This window comes from Macaca mulatta, chromosome 2 (assembly GCF_049350105.2).
Source record: "Macaca mulatta isolate MMU2019108-1 chromosome 2, T2T-MMU8v2.0, whole genome shotgun sequence".
In the NCBI taxonomy this organism is placed as follows: Eukaryota; Metazoa; Chordata; class Mammalia; order Primates; family Cercopithecidae; genus Macaca; species Macaca mulatta.
This window is the reverse complement of record NC_133407.1, coordinates 158887493-158907498: the sequence shown is the minus strand read 5'-3', so window position 1 is coordinate 158907498 and position 20006 is coordinate 158887493. Positions and strand designations below refer to the sequence as shown.

Below are 20006 nucleotides of genomic sequence, written 5' to 3'. Positions count from 1 at the left end.
ACATGCCCAGCCTCAAAAACTTTTTTTTAATTTTTATTTTTTCTGCTTTCTTATTTTCCCTCAGGTTTCCTGTCTTTGAGCCAAAAACTCTTAAGACTGATTTTGTTCAAAGTGTTAAGACAAAGTAGTACCTCAGCAAATAAAGATCCTTGCCATCCCAAAATAAATGCAAGGGGTTTTTGATTCCCTAGAAGTACTATTCTGTGCTGGAAACTGAAAGAAAGAAGGGAAACATAAAAATCAACTCTATTATAACAGGACTACAACTGAACAGAAAATTAGGGCCCTGGTGCACACATTATAAATGAGCAGACAGCTCTTCCAGTCACTACAGCAGAAGGCACTTAGTGTCCCAGGATTAAATCCAGATCTAGAACCAAAGTATTGCCTCACTGGTCTAGAACAAGGATGCCAGGCTGACTGCACCCCCTCCCCACCTCAGAATTGTGACTGTTGACGGATGGAATAAAGGAACAAGTCACCTGAAGGCATGGTTGTCTTCCACAGTGTCTGCCTCCAAGCCCAGGGCTCTATACCTCTAATTTCCTTTAAAATAACCCCTTATCCAGCCATCATCAAAATACTTTCTTCATCTATTTAAGCTATCTACACTGTCACCCAGGGTGGCAACTTTATTGCAAAAGCAATACCTAAAAACTGGCACTTCCAAGTAGAACCTGGAAGAAGAAGGGAGGAAAAAAACAGGGGCTGGCAGGAAACCCAGAAGCAACCAATCACCTGTGGTTTAGTTAATAGTATTGTAACCGTGTTGGTTTCCTGGTTTTAATAAAGTACTCTTGTTATATTAAGATGTTATCATTGAGGGCAGCAGAGGAAGGTACACAGAAGATCTCTGTGTTATTTTTGCAACTTCTTGTAAGTCTAAAATTGTTTCAAAATGTAAGAAAGCTACCAATCAAGGGTCATTTTTTAAGAAGTTAAAGGACTGAGGCCAATAATGACTTATAAACCCTTCTTAATTGCTCAGTGTTTCAAAACCACCTTTAGCTTTTGACCATTCTCAATAAGCTTTACTTTCAAGTTTATGTACTTTCTTAAGGATTTTATGCTCTTTGTTAATGATTTTTTCTAAGGTTCTTATCCTGACATGTAGTTTCCAGTATGGAAATAAAATGGAAAACATGATCCTATATTTACACAAAATCTTGCCTAAAGCTTGGCAGTCCTTCAAAAAGTTAAACATAGAATTACCATATGACCCAGCAATTCCACTCCTAGCTATAGACCCAAGATTATTGAAAACATATGTCCCCATAATAGTGTGTACATGAATGTTCATAGCAGCATTAGTCATAATTGCCCCAAAGTGTAGGATGTTAACTGTGGGGTTATTAAAACAAAAGAAAAAAGAATTGCCCAAAGTAGAAACAGCCCAAATGTCCATCAACTAAAATATACATATACAATGGAATATTATTTGGCCATAAAAAGGAATGAGGTACATGCTACAACATGGATGAACCTTGAAACATGTTGCTAAGTGAAAGAAATCAGCTAAAAGAGCCACACATTATACGATGTATAGGAAATGCCCAGAATATGCAAAACTATATAGAGAGAAAGTAGACGGGAGTATAGCAGGGGCTGAAAGGGGAGGGTGGGAGACAGTAGGGTAGGCAGTCACTGTTCATGGGTGTGGGACTTCTTTTTAGGAAAATGTTCTGGAATTAGACAGTGGTGTTGACTGTACAATCTTGCAAATATGCTAAGTATACCTTAAAATGGTGAATCTTATGGTCTGTGAATTATATCTCAATTTAAAAAAATTAAAAAGTCCTGCTTAAAGTAGATAGAAATTCTTTTTATTTCCTTCCTGAGACTTACCTTGGAACAATTACTTTGCCTTCATGAAGTGTCTTTCATATTATGCTGAGGCTTGTCCTTGATTAGTCTGCAATAAGTCTGGCAAAGTCTTATATTTCACTCAACAAATAACTATTACGAGGCATGGGGGATAGGGCAAGGGAGGAGACACAAAAGCATTTCTAAAAATATACAATGGAGGCCCAGCGCGGTGGCTCATGCCTGTAATCCCAGTACTTTGGGAGGCCGAGGTGGGCTGATGACTTGAGCCCAGGAGTTCGAGACCAGCCTGGCCAACATCGTGAAACCCCGTCTCTACTAAAAATACAAAAATTAGCCAGGTGTGGTGGTGTGTGCCTCTAGTCCTAGCTACTCAGGAGGCTGAGGCATAAGAATCGCTTGAACCTGGGAGGCTGCAGTGAGCTGAAATTATGTCACTGCACTCCAGCCTGGGCAACAGAGCGAGACTCTGTCTCTCTCTCTCTCTCTCTATATATATAGATAGATATATGAAAAACCAACCCCTATATAACTGAAAGCCCTCTCCAGAGTCAGGGGGGAAATACCCTGAGGCAAATATGCATTTTGCATAACTGAAAATTTTGCTAACTGTGACATACCATTTTTCTCTCCCCCCAAATAAATTCTTGGGGTTTGCCTGCACTTCTCTTTGTAAATGTTAAAATTATATTTTCAAAATTTTAACAGGCATCATTGGTTTCAAGTGTTTCTACATTTGGGAAACATATTCACAATGCTTGTAGGTCTTAGGAACTCGTATTTTCATCAGATCTCTTCCTAGTCTTCATCTCTTCAGACTGAACCCTCTTCATAGTCTGGGTGTGTTTCCAGAAGGCAGTCAGCTCCTCCATCCACTTGACACCCCCAGCACTGGGCTCTCCACCATGATACCTTCCACAAGACAGAGCTGTACACAGCACCCACACTGTATTTTTGTATAAACATAGGGTCATGGTTTCCATTTTATTTCTAATACCAGAAACCATATCATAATAATGCTTAGCAGGAGATGTAACTATGCCAAATAAGAATGATTTTTTTCTTTAATTGAGCATATATTGAGTTTTATGCATAAATATGGGATTGCATACAAACCGGCCGTTACTCAAATCACTTGCTTTTTATTTTGGGTTCTTGTTGTTGTTGTTGTTGTTGTTTAGAGTCTCACTTTCATCCAGGCTGGAGCCTCAAACTCCTGGGTTCAAGGGATCCTCCCACCTCAGTCTCCCCCATAGCAACGGGGTCTCACTATGTTGCCCAGGCTGTTGACCTCAATCGATCCTCTCTCCTTAGCCTCCCAAACCACTGAGATTACAGGCATAAGCCACCTTACCTGGCCTTCTCTAACTCTTCTACAGGGACTGCCGTAAAGGCCAGTTGGTAGTCAAACCAGACAACCATCTCTGCTCACACTCACACCTTAATTCTGATTTTAAAAACTGGAATTATTAAAGTGTGGACATCTTTGGATTTGTGTGATGCAACTCTTTCCTAAGTTAAGTCTACCCTAAAGAAGAGAGATTTGCCACCATAAAGGATACTTTTTGGAGAGAACACCACAGGCTTTGAGAGCTATTCTAGGTAAGGAGTTCCAAAAATGTAAATTAAAACCTTCCTCCACAATGGCTCTGAAACTACAAACTCTTTCGGAGGTGTGAATTTTTGTCCTCATTTTCAAAGATTATTGAATGAAAATAGCACAATTATACATACCTTATGATAATAAGTATATGAAAAATACAAAGAGGTGAATAAAGACAGAGGACATAGTAAAAATGAAAAATAATATTATATTAAAGTGGATTATTTTTCTAGAATTTCATGTGCTATTGCTATACTGTTACTATGATAAAAAAGAAGATATGGCATTCATATTAGTCAATACACTATTCTTATACAACACAATGTTCCAATATATTAATAGTCTACAACAACTCCTATATCCCCTTTAGGTCCAAACCCTTGACCCTGAGCCTGTCTTCGTATAAGAGATTTCTCTTTCCCCAGAGGACATCACCAACCATCTGCCCACATAAAGGTTCAGCTGACTTTTTTCTACCCACTCACCAGCTCTGTAAGAGTTCCCTTCCTTTTCTCTCTCAACTCAGTATCTCACTAAAAAGGCTGAGTGTCGCTGACAGTGAGAAGGTTTGCAAAAATCCTAACTTCAATTAATCTCAACACTGATTCCTGAACAGGCAACCCAATAGTTTAGGCTTCTCTATCCAGCAGGGCCATCTTACGCTCTTCTTTTGTTTCTTATTTTCAAGACAATTAAAATAGACAAAATAAAACATTTCTCAACTGATGATGACTTGCAGCTCTTTCTTGAAAAACTCATGGTGCAGACCATACGATGACAACCACAACAACAACAAGCTTTACTGAGTGCTTGCCACATGCAGCATTGTGCTAAATCCATTTCTGAGGCACTGAGCATCCCTGGTCAAACCTCTATATGGCACCCTTGGCCACTGCTCTTTGAAAATAATAAAAATTTTAACTTTGAAAAGTTCACTGATACAAAAAGTCCCATTTAAACCTCTGAACACGCCCGTGAGGAACAAAGGTGACAAAGACCCTAAGATGCTGAGAGATGGAGTAACTTGCCCAGGGCCTCCGAGCTAGGGACAGAGGCAGAGCTAGAACCCAAGAGAGCCAGCCAGATCCATGATCTTTCCACTGCTATAAGCTTCCCTGGAGTCTACATAAACCATCTACAAACAGTTACTGCCAATGGTTTCCTAGACCATGGGATAGAAGAAAACAGCAAAAAATCAGTGAAATGTGAAAAAATCTGCCCCTTCCCAATAGCATAATACTTTCCAATTTAGCCACGTGCACATCCAACCCTTTGACATTGTAAGGCTTCTAATATGCAGAATATTCGATGACAAAAGTGGTGAACTAGAAACAACCACGGGTTTGTGGTTACCAAGACCTGGGGCTGAATCGATTCACCACTTACTAACTGAGAGACCTTGAGCAGGTTGTTTCCTTGTGTGTAAAATGAGAGCTACCTGGCAGGGCATGGTGGTTCATGCCTGTAACCCCAGCACTTTTGGAGGCCGAGGAGGGTAGATCACCTGAGGTCAGGAGTTCAAGGCCAGCCTGGCCAACATGGTGAAACCTTGTCTCTACAAAAAAAAAAAAAAAAATTAGCTGGGCATGGTGGTGCACGCCTAGCTACTAGGGAGGCTGAGGCAGAAGAATCTCTTGAACCGGGGAGGTGGAGGTTGCAATGAGCCAAGATTGTGCCATTGCACTCCAGCCTGGGTGACAGAGCGATATTCCATCTCAAAAAAAAAGATAGCTACCTTAAAGTTAGGTCAAGTGGTTAGCACATAGTAGGTATGCAAAACTGTTTATTTGTATTACATTATAAGTAATTATATTACCATTTCCTTATATTAAGCAACTCTAAGGTTTGCAGGTTCCGAGGGTCACAAAAAAAAAAATATCCACTCTAAAAGTTTGTCCTTCCAGAATGCTACAGACTCAAATGGAATTTGCTGATGGGGAAAAACACTTTTTCCTAAAAGTGGCGTGTTTCCTGAGCAACTTGCATTCACTAAGGAGTAAATCTACCAGCATCCTCCTAGAATAAACCACAGCATTATTCACAATAGCCAAAAGCTGAAGACAACCTAAATGTCCATTGACAGACAAATGAATAAACAAAATGTGATACACCCATACAATGAAATATTACTCAGCCAAAAAAGGAATGAAGTTCTGACATATGCCAAAACATGTGTGAAACTTGAAAACATTACACTTAGTGAAATAAGTCAAACTTCAAAGGACAAATACTGGATGATTCCACTTATGGTAGGTACCTGGACTAGTGAAATTCAGAGTTGGAAAGCAGAGTGGGCAGCCACTACACCCTGAATGACTGTAATTTCTGCCATCAGTTGCTCCCTGATTTAAACAAAATTTAAAAATAAAAATAAATGAAAAATAAAAATAAAGTAGAATGCCGATTACCAGGAACCAAGGGAAAGAGAGGATGAGGAATTAATGTTTAATGGGTATAGATTTTCTGTTTAGGACAATGAAAATGTTCTGGAAATAGATACTGCTGATGTTTATACAATATTGTAAATTTACTTAATGCTGCTGAACTGTACACTTGAAAATGCTTAAAATGGTAAATGTTATGTATATTTCACCCCAATTGTTTAAAAATAGCAAAGATCTTCCTCTGTCCACAGAGCCTATCCACAGACACATCAATAAGAACATACTCTGCTTCCTGAGGTCTGAGCCTCACCTCCCCATCACCATCTCGTGACTCTGTTCTCAGCCTGGCCTGACTCACTGTCCCATTACTAACAAGTCCCACCTCCTCCATGGGCCTTCCTGATCCCAGAGCATCTAGCCCTTTCTGTGGGCAACTCACCGGGCCGGAGGTTCACAGCAATCTCCTGTGGTGTCATCTGAATGACGTCCCAGCCCGCAGAGCCCGAACCCTTGCTGCTGAGGGGCAGGCTCCTCAGGATATGGAAGCTGCTGGCTGGGCTCTCTATCTCACCTCCACAGCCATTTCTGACAAGGTTGGCCCTCAAGTCACACCGAGAGGTGATGGACCGTGGGCTTCCGAAGTCCTAGGCAGGGAAAAAGAGGAAGAGAGTAGGAGGTGGTCAGGATGTCTCCCGAAAACATGGCATGCTGTGGCTGCGTCTCCATCCGGTTGACCTTAAATTCTCTACTTTCCATTTTCATTGTCTCAAAGTAGAGGAAATGGTAATCCCTATTCCAGGTGCTTCACCAAGTATTGTAAGGATTAACTGAGCTGCTGGATATTAAAGTATTTTGTAAACTGTAAACACATAATAAAAATGTTCGGTTTGTTATTTTGATGGTTAAAATGTTCCTAACTGCCTACATGATAAGCAAGAGAAAGAAACAGAAATGATCAAAAGTTGTATAGCTAAAATTTTTTAAAAGTTGTTATATATTGCTGGGCGTGGTGGCTCATGCCTGTAATCCCAGCTATTTGGGAGGCTGAGGTGGGAGGATCGCTTGAGATCAAGAGTTTGAGACCAGCCTGGACAACATGGGACCTCAACTCTAAAAATAAATAAATAAGTAGATGAAATAATATATAGTTAAATAAATAAGATGACATATAAGTGGCTGAGAAGTCTTCCCTTGGGCATTCAAGAGTTAACCTTTAAGCTGTTCACTTATCATCTTTCACTGGCATTGGATGCTGAATAATCATTCAGGAGAACAACGTGGCAGTGCAGGTCATATCCACTGACCCAGTGCTCTGCTCCAAGAAACTTATCACAAGAAAATCATCTAAAGAGAAAGGAGAAACTCTTTGTGATGTATATGGCAGTATTATTTGTAATATAATCTTTAAAACTTGCAAACCTAAATCCTTAAACCATAATAATAACATAGCATATCACTTCAATAGATGACAGTCATTACAAATAATTATGGAAATTAAGAAGAAATTTAAAATCTTTACACTAAGGAAGAAAAAAAATCCCAGAATATAGAATTGTATTTATTAGGATTTAAAAGAAAAATTTTAAATGAGGTGCTATAATAAAGTGACGAAAACATTTTTGTTTTTATCTTTGTTGTTTGATAACAACATATTGATAGGAAAAGTCTTTCTTTGGGTTTGGAAGAAAGCTGGACGTCAGAACAACTCAACCTCATTTGGGACAGCAGGAGGTTAAGGTATTAATTTTTAAATGAAACAATATACTTTGTTATAAAACATGAAGCTTCCCTGGTCATCTCCAGCAAAGGGGTTTTTAATGGCAAAGCAAGCCCAGGCTTCTCTCTGAGCACCTTTTCACTGGTGAATGTAAAAAACAAGATCCTCCCCTGCCCGCCTCCCGCTCTGGCAGGCTGGAGGCCAGTGCTGTCCTATGAGTCTTTCTGGAGGAGTTAGGACATTGGTCTCTTCCTCTTCCCTCTGGAACACTTTGCCAGAAGCCTCACGTGAGTCAGCATCCCTTGACCACTTTGTTAGAAGCCAGACTGCTGGCAGAGGTACAAAAATCAGAGGAATGCACCCTCCCTCAAGGTCTTAGATATCCTAGAACTATCCAATGCCCTTTAGAATCCTTGTAAAATTCAAGATTAAGAAGTCAGCCTGGTGTGGTGGCTCACACCTGTAATCCCAGCACTTTGACAGACTAAGGCAGGAGGATCATTTGGGCCGGGAGTTCAACGCTGCAGTGAACTGCGATTGTGCCACTGCACTCCAGCCTGGGCAACAGAGCAAGAGCCTGTCTCAGAAAAACAAAAAGCAAACACAAAAAAGAACAAGAAGTCAAGAAGATACTGCAGTGCTTTTAAATAAGTAAAGCCAGAGGTATTGTCCTAAGCCTATGGTATGTTTGTTTGTTTTCTGGGTTTTTCTTTTTTAAAATAATGATTTTTTTATTTGTGCACTAAATCCCCAAGGATCTTGCCTGTCAACAACCTCCAGGACTACACCAAAGGTGTAAGTGGCTCCATAAAGATTTGTTGTGAAACAAGGTTAGAAAAATGAGTTTTCTGGCCAGACATGGTGGCTCATGCCAGCATTTCAAGAGGCTGAGGCGGGAGGATTGCTTGAGCCCAGGAGCTCCAGGCTGCAGTGGGCTACGATCCTTGCCACTGCACTCCAGCCTGAGCGACAGTGAGACTTTGTTAAAATAAATAAATATATATATACACACACACACACATACACACACATATACACACACACACATTATACACACACACATTATACACACACACACACACACACACACACATATTATTCTGGCCTTACATTTTTTTTTTTTTTTTGAGACAGTGTCTTTCTCTGTCACCAGACTGAAGTGCAGTGGTACAATGTCAGCTCACTGCAACCTCCGACTCCCTGGTTCAAGCAATTCTTCTGCCTCAGCCTCCTGAGTAGCTGGGATTACAGCCACGCGCCACCATGCCCAGCTAATTTTTGTATTTTTAGTAGAGACAGGGTTTTACCATGTTGGCCAGGATGGCCTCGATCTCCTGACCTTGTGATCTGCCCGCCTCGGCCTCCCAAAGTGCTGGGATTATAGGTGTGAGCCACCGTGCCCGGCCTCTGGCCTTAGATTTAAAAGCAGAGCTTTCTAAATGGGGTTCCAGGTGGTCAAGCTTGACTCTCATATAGCAGTTCTAGTGAAGCAGTGAGAAGAAAAACACAGGGTTTGGGAAAAGGAGGGGTAACAACCTGAGGGCCCTGCCAGTTTGGTTCTGCTGTCTTGAGCTGTCTGAAGTAGATGTCTAATTAGCTTTCCAGAGCTTGAAGAGCTCAGCGACTTGCCTGCCCAGTGCTTACTCTGCTAGAGAATCTCTGAATTTCTCACTGGCGAACTGAGCCTTGCTATCCAGCCCCTCTGCTTCTGAGGACCTGACTATACTTGGCCCAGTTCTGTTTGTCAAGGTGCACCTGTTTTGATCAGTCCAGTGCACAGCCCCACCACCAGGGTGGCAATGGAAGCATGGTCAGTCTCCTCAGAGTAATGGGAACCCCTGACACACTTCCTATGGGTCTGGACCAGCTTACACTCTGGAATAGACCAGGACACAGAGCCAACCTGCTTCACCTAAGCAGGAGGCAGGTGCACAATTCCTTTAGGTTGGTCAATGAGATGATCCCCCCACTGCTGGGATACATGCACTGGCAGTGAACTTCATCTGAGCTTCCCAACATCCTGCTCAAAGGGATTTTTGATGGACACTACCCATCATTGATCAAGGACTTGTACAGGGCCAAATGTATCTGCTGGGACCATCAGGAGACTTAAAGTCCAAATCATATTTCCCAGGCCTGAAGAACTGTGAGGCAGCCAGATAAGTGCCGATTATAACCCTAGTTGTGTCGTTGGCTTTCCCAAGTGCACAGTGTAGCAGCTCTGGGGCTTCTTTATTCTCCAGGATGTTAGGAGCAAAGCCCTCTTCATGCCCTTCATTGGCAGCGGCTTTCCCATGTTTCTCCTTAAAAACATTCTTCAGCTAAGGTTGTGATAAATCTCAGCTCCAGTGCATACGAGGCTTCCCTGAAGTTAGCTGCATTAACAACAAGAATCATGGGCTCCTGCACTGTCACCTGGTTGCCAGTGTGGAAACCACTATTAATCACATTAAAGCTGCAACTTGCAGGCTTACACTGACTTCGGAAGTGCAGACCGAGTCAGCAACGTGATGGTACAAAGGGAGTCCTATTCTCAGTAACTCCAGCTTTATAGACAGCAAAGGATACCCCATATGCCATGTGGACCAAAGTTAGATTTCTTCTCAGTGCCATGCATCTCTATTATCAGTGTCAAAGTTCGCTTTCTTGCTACCTGGGTCAGGCCATGTGGTTTTATTGACATGCTCAATAACTTTGAGACATCTTTACCTATATATCGAGTCCTGTCATTATTGTCCCAGAGCTCTAGGGACTCAGAGCCACTAGCTGAGGCACCACGGGGCACGACAGGTCCGAAGAAGCTTTTGAGGGTAAGACAGCTGCCTTAACACGGAAATTCCCCCTAAGAGGTGAAGATCTCTTTTGGCACAGAGTCCAAAAAATTGCTGTGACTAATTTCTTTTGATTGATTTATTTTTGACCCGATAAGGAATGAGTAAGCACAACTGATTTGTAGCTATAGGTTCTTATTGCCCAAGAAAAGGAACTGAGAGTGCTGCAGACCTCAGCAGAGGGAGTCAGGCCACAAGCCAAGAGCTTCTCCTCTATTCCGTGTGCTCCTTTCTAAGTATTTATGTTTTTGTTTTTATTTTTATTTTTATTTTTGAGACAGAGTCTCACTCTGTCACCCAGGCTGGAGTCCAGTGGTGCAATCTCAGCTCACTGCAACCTCCGCCTCCTGGTTCAAGTGATCCTGCTGCCTTAGCCTCCTGAGTAGCTGGGATTACAAGCGTGTGCTACTATGCCTGGCTAATTTTTGTATTTTTAGTAGAGATGGCGTTTTGCCATGTTGACCAGGCTGGTCTCGAACTCCTGACCTCAGATGATGGCCGTGGCCGCCCAAAATGCTGGGATTACAGGCATGAGCCACAACACCTGGCCTAGATATTTTAATTTTGAACAAGGGTAGATGCATATTTAAAGAGAGAAAACCAAAATGACAGAGACCAGGGGCATATCTAGTAATGGCTATGACCTTCCAGGTATACAAACATTATAAATCAGGAAAACGTCTCTTAACCTTTAGTAGTTTAAGGTAAAAAAAAAAAAAAAAAAACAAAAGTGAGAGAGAGAGAAAAAAGAAAGAAAGAAAGAGAGAAAGAAAGAAAGAAGAAAGAAAAAGAGAAGGAAAGAAAGAAAGAAAATGTCTCAAGACCTATATTTCTTTTTTTTTTTGAGATGGACTCTTGCTCTGTTGTCTAGGCTAGAGTGCAGTGACACCATCTCAGCTCACCGCAAGCTCCACCTCCCGGGTTCATGCCATTCTCCTGCCTCAGCCTCCCCAGTAGCTGGGACTACAGGCACCCACTACCATGCCTGGCTAATTTTTTGTATTTTTGGTAGAGACGGGGTCTCACCGTGTTAGCCAGGATGGTCTCAATCTCCTGACCTCATGATCCACCGGCCTCAGCCTCCCAAAGTGCTGGGATTACAGGTGTGAGCCACCACACCCAGCCCTTCAATATCTATATTTCTAAGCTCCAAATTCAATGAATACAGATGCCTCAAATCATAAAGACTTAGAGAAAAGGCAGACTCATGTTTAAGAAAATTCTCCTTCTTAAGCAAATTAATGCAGGCACAGAAAACCAAATACCACGTTTTCACTTATTAGTGGGACCTAAACATTGAGCACCCACAGACATAAACATGTGAACAACAGATACTGTGAACTACAGGGTCAGGAGGGTTTATGGGTTGAAAAATTACCTATTGGGTACTATGCTCACTACTTGAGTACAGTATGCCCGTATAACAAACCTGTACATGTATCCTCTGAATCTAACATGAAAGCTGAAAAAAAAAAAAAAGAGAAAGTCCTCCTGACATGAATGACATCCCGATGTCTGATGGTGTAACAGCTTCAGATCCCAGAAACCTGACACTCAAGACCTTCTGCCAGGTGTCAGACATAGCAAGTTCCAAGGGGAAGGGCCCTTGACTGCATCACCTGGTGCCATCCCCTGGCTTCCACAGGTGGGAAATCAGAGGTCCACAAGCCTAAGTTCACCCAAGAAGTTGAAGTTCATCTGGCCCAGGCTTCTTGAGCCCAAATCCAGTGCTCTTTGCAGCATGTGTGTGCCTCCCATTTTAGCCAAGGCCACTGCCAAGTTCTGCAGCAGGAAACTAACTTTGGGCCCACAGATTCCATCCTTCTGAAGGGAGCATTTCTTTGCTGCCCCAAATACAGAGATCTGTTACCTACCAAACATGAGGGATAAATATCCTCTTGCAGAGAAACAGGTACAGAAGCGCCTCAACCTATAGAAGAGGAGGGGGGACTTCATTTCAACAGGGAAAAATGGAAACCTTTTGTTTCTTGAACAAAAGGAGCCCAAGCAAGAAGGATGGGCTTCTAACGGGCCACAACACAACTGCTTGCAGATGCTCCCTATGCTCTATGCTGGAAGAGGTTCCCATACACAAACAAAGCATTGATCCCTGGTCTCCAGAAATGCCCTTATCAAACTCTCCAAAGGGGAAAAGCAGCAGAATGGAAACAGAAACTTGAAGTGTCCTTTGCAGCTTTTTTTTTGAGAGACTGGGTCTCGCTCTTTCACCCAGGCTGGAGTGCAGTGACGTGATCGCCACTCACTGCAGCTGCAACTTCCCAGGCTCAAGCTGCCTCCCCACCTCAGACTCCCAAGTAGCTGGGACTACAGGCAGGTGCCACCATACTCCACTGATTTTTTACTTTTTTTGTAGAGACCAGGTCTCACTATGTTGCCCAGGCTAGTTTACAACTCCTGGGCTCAAGCAATCCTCTCGCCTCAGCCTCCCGAGGTGCTGGAATTATAGGCGTGAGCCACCACGCCTGGCTTTTGCTGCTTTTAGTTACTAAGTGGTAATAATATAAAAGAGAAAAGAGAGGTGTTTTAAACTTAGATTGTTTTTAGTTTGTTAGAACACTGGTGTTTGCAACTTATTGTAGGCCATCATGCTCACTCACCCCATCATCACTGTTACATGGAGGATAAGATGAGGTCTGCTACTTATTGTAATATGTAACATCTGACTCCATATATATTTTATTTTTTGTTTGTTTGTTTTTCAGATGGAATCTCGCTCTGTCGCCTAGGCTGGAGCGCAGTGGCCTGATCTCTGCTCACCGCAACTTCCGCCTCCTAGGTTCAAGTGATTCTCATGCCTCAGCCTCCCGAATAGCTGGGACTACAGGCACCCACCGCTATGCCTGGCTAATTTTTGTATTTTTAGTAGAGATGGGGTTTCGCCATGTTGGCCAGGCTGGTCTCAAACTCCTGAGTTCAAGTGATCCACCCGCTTCAGCCTCCCAAAGTGCTGGGATTACAGGCGTGGCCACCATGCCCAGCTCCCCTATATATTTTTTGCTAATCAAGATCTCTTACCCTGCAGTCAAGGCTAGTGCTCAATGGGTGCTTGGCTGTCCAGCATCACAGTGAGTGCATTCAGGTTCCTCTATGTCAGACCAGACATTACATTATTTGAGTGCCATCCTACCTACTATTGCTGAAGGCTAAAACTCTAAAAAGGCGAGGGTGATTATTTTGGGGGAAAAGACAAATTCTTGTTTGCTTCTGAAACAGAGTAGAAGAGTTGAGGAACTGTAGGTCCTTGAACAAAAGGGCCAAGCAAGAAAGGAGGCCAGCATACCCAATCCCTGGGATGAAGAGGGAAGAAACAAACTGGGAAACAGGCAGAGAACCCAGGGGAGAAGTGGACACAGGTGGGGAGCTGGCTTCTTGCTGAGGCTGACCTTTCTGGCTGGGATACAGCACGGCCTGGCCCCCTAACCAACCATGCCTGCAGCTCCAACTTGGCAGAACCCTCAGGGATGTGAGAAGGTAGCTGATGACAACCAAAATGTGTGTTGTGTGTCAGCAACACACTGCCACGTATACTTCCTGCCTGGGGGATGGAGAAATCCCTCTACCAGCTTCCAATGGACTTACTTAATTCATTGAACAAATATTTATGAAGTGTCTACAACAGGCCAATATTATTTCTTTCATTTAGTCTGACCACAAGGAGATGTTCTTTAAGGAATCTATAGTTTATGTGAGCTGGATTGAATATTGATTCTTTTCATTTCAGTTGGCCCATCTTGCTTCCCAGCCTCTCACCTGTCTCCCTCCTCATGCTCCTACCTCCAATCCTGCTGATGCATTGCTGCTTCTCCACATCTACTTCCCCAGGCAAAGACTGCTCACCCCAGCCCAGAATTCACTAGTCTTCTCCCATGCCTGACCCCATTTCCACGCATCCAAATACTTCAGGCCTCATTGTTCTTCTCCCTGTGGGAATTCAGCTCCACAGTGGTGGCCTTGCCTAACCTGGTCCTTCTCCCGGATTTCACAGCAGCCTGGTACTGCCCACAGCCACACCATTTCACAGAGCCTCATATTCACACCCTGACAGCCTCCCAGCTTCTGCAAGGCCTAAGTGCAATCTCTCTGCCTGTCTTTGCCTACTCTCTTGCTTTCCCCAAACCTGCTTTCTCACAGGGAGCACGGATCCCTAAGCCTTGCCCACTTCTCCCAAACCACTGTCCTCTTGCGAGTGACACGAGCATAAGCTGCCAGTACACTGAGCCCATTCTCCCTTTCTTCTGGGGCACAAAGCTAGAGAAAGTCTCCCAGTTCTCATTGCAGTTAGGCATTGCCATGTGGCTGGGTTTTAGGCAACAGTGTGAGTAGGAAGAATGTGGGCTACCCCTAGGCCCTGCCTAGAAAGCATCCACACACTCTCCTCCAGGCACATTCCTCAAGACATCTAGCTGGGTTGTAAAATTTAAAATCTTAGAGGGGAAACAAAATGTCCATTTTAAAAAATGATGGACAAAATAGATCATAAACTGCTGGGGTTTATTGTGTGTTGATACGGTTAGGCTTTGTGTTCCCACCCAAATCTCATGTTGAATTGTAATTCCTATAATCCCCATAATCCTCACAAATCAAGGGAGAGACCAAGTGGAGGTAACTGAATCACAGGGGCGGGTTCCCCCATGCTGTTCTCTTGATGGTGAGTGAGTTGTCCTGAGATCTGATAGTTTTATAAGGGGCTCTTCCCTCTTTGCTCGGCATTTCTCCTTCCTGACACCTTGTGAAGAAGGTGCATTGCTTCCCCTGCACCTTCCACCATGGTTCTAAGTTTCCTGAGGCCTCCCCAGCCATGTTGAACTGTGAGTCAATTAAGCCCCTTTCCTTTATAAATTACCCAGTCTTGGGTATTTCCTTATAGCAATGTGAGAACACAATACATGTGTCTTAAGCTGTCCTGTACAAACAGCACCATAAGTGGCTGAGAAGCAAGTGGCCAAGGCTGTCTAGAACAAGGTAGAAAGTGTGTTGCAGAGAGGCAGGGGCAGCGTGGACAGGCCAAGACAGGCAGTGACCCACACATCCTGGTCTCAGAGTAAGGGAGAGTCTGGCGACTCTGGATATGAGGGCAGAGAGTAAGTCTGAAACCCTCAGGTAAACCATGGTGAGAAAATAAAGGCAAGAGGCCAGGCATAGTGGCTCACTGTCTGTAATTCCAGCACATTGGGAAGCCAAGGTGAGAGAATCACTTGAGCCCGGGAGTTTAAGACTAGCCTGGGTAACATAGTGAGACCTGTTCTCTACCAAACAAACAAACAAACAAAAAATCAAAACTTTGCCTGGGTGTTGTGGGATAGGCCTATAGTCCCAGCTACTCGGGAGGCTAGGGTGGGAGGATCACTTGAGTCTGAGAGATTGAGGCTGCAGTGAGCTATGATCACACCACTGCACTGCAGCCTGGGCAACAGAATAAGACACTGTCTCCAAAAATAAACTAAATGATTAAAAATGAAAAAAAAGTAAACAAAGGCAAGAGAGCCAGTGCTGATGTGGCACAGAGCCAACTAAGAGAGAACCAGCAAGAGCACCATTCAGGGGGTGGTGGGGAAGGACACTGGTGGACTCACACACGATACCTGTGGGAGGAGACGGAGCCAGAAGGCATGGAATTAGGTTACAAGGGATGTGAAATGCAGGGATAAGGAGTGCCCATGCCCACTTCAAGTAAAATAAGGGTAAGTCTTCATGGGACCTAGAGCAGGAGAATCCCCATGGAATGTGCCGTGGGATTCATCCTCATAGGTTGGGAACCTGGCCCTCACTGGCTGTCTACTGGGCAGCAACCCTCAGTGTACACACACATCAAACGCTCATTACATTTTTGATGATGTCCTGGGATATATGGTTAAGAAGGCACCCAGCGACACTTACTCAGTCTTGCTAAGGAGAAGGGGTTGATCAAAACCATTCATGGCCAGGCATGGTGGCTCACACCTATAATCCCAACACTTGGGAGGCAGAGGCAGGCAGATCACTTGAGCCCAGGAGTTTGAGACCAGCCTGGGCAACATGGTGAAACCCCAGCTCTACTAAAAATACAAAAATTAGCCAGGTATGGTGGCACATGCCTGTAATCCTAGCTACTCAGGAAGCTGGGTGGGAGAATCACCTGGGACTGGGAGGTTGAGGCTGGAGTGAGCCATGATTGTACCACTGCACTCCAGCCTGGATGATGAGAGTGAGACCCTGCCATAAATAAATAAATAACCATTCCCGAACTCTCCAACCTAGCTCTCTAAAACACATCCATGCCCTGGGGAGAGGTCACCCGCAAAGAAGATGGGAAGCTGCATGCCAGGGCAGGGATCATAGGAATTTCTTCAGCTAAGAATGAGGCTTCCAATGAGCAGAGAGGCAGCCCAGTGAGCTAGACAGGGAACCCAAATGTGGGTTGGGGTGATAACAAGCTCCTAGGGACACCTTCATTTACTGTCAGCATCAGGAAGTCTGACTTGTGGAAGTACTAGCACAAGGAAGGAAGCTACTTAAAGTAAAAATGGACCTGGCTTCTGGATTTTCTAGCCACATGTCACTAGAAAATATTTATGGATGACAGTGGCAGCCATTCAGGAGGCTCAGCTAAATCAGCCCCGTCCACAAGTCCTCTTATGCACCGATCTCATTTTACATTCCCAGTTATGCTGGAGGGTGGGAACTGTCACCTTCATTTTATATATCAAGAAATTAAATCATGGCAAAGCTGATTGAAACTTTGGTTTTTCTAACTCCATGTCTTTTTAACAGTACTCTTATATCAAATACAAATTCCTGCCAGATTCTTGACTGGATACAGGGTATCCAAGATGAATAAGGCAGTTCAGTTTCTGAAGGAGATGATGATGTAGTTGGTAACAGGCATGAAAACAAATTAAAACAAAACGAGGTTATAAGTGCTAAAGAAGCACAGAGTACACGGAGACAAAAAGGTAGTCATGGCCTGCACCTAGCAGACACACAATAAATAGTCATCCAGTGAAATTCTTTGAGCAACTACTATGTGGTAAGCACCATTCAGGAATACAGTAATGAAGAAAACAGATAGAACCCCTGCCCCAGCTGGGCATGGTGGATCACGCCTATAATCCCAGCACTTTGGGAGGCCGAGGTGGGTGGATCACAAACGAGGTCAGGAGTTCAAGACCAGCCTGGCCAAGATGGTGAACCCCATCTCTACTAAAAATATAAAAACTAGCCGGGCATGGTAGCACGTGCCTGTAATCCCAGCTACTCAGGAGGCTGAGGCAGAGAACTGCTTAAACCCAGGAGGCAGAGGTGGCAGTGAGCCGAGATCACAACACTGCACTCCAGCCTGAGCTACAGAGTGAGACTCCATCTCAAAAGAAAAGAAAAAAAGAACCCCTGTCCCTAACACTCCAGTGGAGGGAGCTTACATTCTCATATCAAATGGATACACAGATGAATACACAGATGGATGGATGGATGGATGGATGGATGGATGGATGGATGGATGGATAAATGACTGGATAGACAGATGGAGACGATCAGGTACGCAGGTCGTTATGGAGTAGATGAGGTTGAACCGATTATTTTTTTTTTTTTTTCTTTTTTGAGACAGGGTCTTGCTTTGTCGCCCAGGCTGGAGTGCCATGGCACAATCTCGGCTCACTACAGGTCCTCCTCCTGGGCTCAAGTGATCCTCCCACCTCAGTCCCCCAAGTAGCTGGGACTACAGGCATGCACTAGCACACCCAGCTAATTTTTTGTATTTTTTGTAGAGATGGGGTTTCATCATGTTGCCCAGGCTGGTCTTGAGCTTCTAAGCTCAAGCAGTCCACTCACCTTGGCTTCCCAAAGTGCTGGGATTATAGGTGTGAGCCACTGCACGCTGGGCCTGAATGTAATGTGTTGTGTTGTGTTATTGTATTGTATTGTATTGTATTGTATTGTATTGTATTTTGAGACAGAGTCTCACTCTGTTGCCCAGGCTGGAGTGCAATGGCCCAATCTCAAGTCACTATAGCCTCCACCCCCCAGGTTCAAGCGATTCTCCTGCCTCAGCCTACCGAGTAGCTGAGATTACAGGCTCACGCCACCACGTCCAGCTAATTTTTTGTATCTTTAGTAGAGATGAGGTTTCAACATATTGGCCAGGCTGGTCTCGAACTCCTGACCTTGTGATCCGCCCATCTCAGCCTCCCAAAGTACTAGGATTACAGGCGTGAGACACCACGCCTGGCCGAATTGATTCTTAAAAATGATAAAACAAGGTTATCAGTCAAGGAAAGGAGGGGCCGGGCATGGTGGCTCACATCTGTAATCCAAGCAATTTGCGAGGCCAAGGCAAGAGAATCATTTGAGGCCAGGTGTTTCAGACAAGACTGAGAAACATAGAGAGATCCCATCTCTAAAAGATTTTTTTTTAAATTAGCCGAGCACAGTGGCGCACACCTGTAGTCCCAGCTACCTGGTAGCTGAGGTGGGAGGATTGCTTGAGCCCAGAAGGGAAGCTGTAGTGAGCTACGATTGCATCACTGTATTCCAGCCTGGGTGACAGAGCAAGACCCTGTCTCATAAAAATAAAAAATAAAAAAAAAAAAGAAGGAAAGAGGAAGAAAAAGCCAGCAAGGCTTTCTGGGGAGAGGAGCAACACCGGGAAGATCAGGCAGGGTTCTCAAGCTGAGTTCTCTGGGGATCTGCAGGTGGTTCCCTCTGGCTAAATTTCAGGTCAGACAAGAGATGATGGCAGGAGGAAGGCAAGAGACCACAGAGCAGGTCTCTATTGACCTGCACTGCAGGTCACAGAGAACAAAAGGAAGATTTTAAAGAAGGGTGATAACAAAGATGGTACGATTAATCACAAATATGATTAAAGGTTTATATGTTGGAAAGATTCCTCTCTCAAAGTAAACTGAGAACTCCCAAAGTTTTAAAATGACATTTTAGAGAGTTCATATAGCAAGCAAGAGGCCATATAGTCTGGAGGGAAAAGCTTGGGCTCAGAAGTCAGATTAAAACCCCAGCTTTGGCACACTTGTATGACCTTGAGTGAGTCACTTTACTGCTCTGAGCCTCATATTTTCATCAATAAAACAAGTGTATTACACCCACCTGACAGAGCTGTTGTGAGAATCAGAGATATTATATGATATACAAAAGGTATGACATCTAGTAAGTTCCCCACATTATCATTTTTAGCCATCATAGGTTAAAGGAATCCCCAGACCTCTGAGGCTGCCATGATGGAGACTAACCCCAGCCTCTCGAGAGCCATCTCTTGGTCCTCCTGACAGGGATCACACACTGAGTTGCAGACTGAGCCAGTCCAAAACAGCAAGTCCTGGGTTCTTTTACAAATAACCTTAATGGGGCCCTTTTACATGGAGGGTTTGTGACCCAGAAATTTCCTTCAAGACAGGAAATTTAGAAATCAATCATGTTCTGATTAGTCTAGAAAGTTACATTTCCTTCCCTCCCTCCTTCCTCCCTCCCTCCCTCTTTCTTTCTTTCCTGATTTATTTAGTAGAGATAGAGTCTCTATGTTGTCCAGGCTGGACTCAAACTCCTAAGCTCAAGCCTCAAGCAATCCTCCTGCCTTGGCCTCCCACAATGCTGGTGTGAGCCACAGTACCCAGCCCACATTGCTTTATGATATCAATAGC

General features: G+C 43.9%; 1 protein-coding gene and 1 long non-coding RNA gene across 7 annotated transcripts in view; one reads left to right on the top strand and one right to left on the bottom strand.

Moving 5' to 3' along the window:
• ITGB5 (integrin subunit beta 5) overlaps positions 1 to 20006 on the bottom strand; it is a 131482-nt gene that overhangs the window by 88463 nt on the left and 23013 nt on the right. For all 6 annotated transcript variants that reach the window (XM_077990904.1, XM_077990906.1, XM_077990902.1 and 3 more), the window contains 1 exon segment: positions 6251 to 6455. In XM_077990904.1, coding sequence (XP_077847030.1) covers positions 6251 to 6287 — 37 coding nt within the window. In that variant the 5' untranslated portion in view covers positions 6288 to 6455.
• Positions 21 to 2300, top strand: LOC144339391 (uncharacterized). Its single transcript, XR_013414372.1, has 2 exons — positions 21 to 2035; positions 2113 to 2300. It is a non-coding gene; the product is annotated as an uncharacterized LOC144339391 (long non-coding RNA).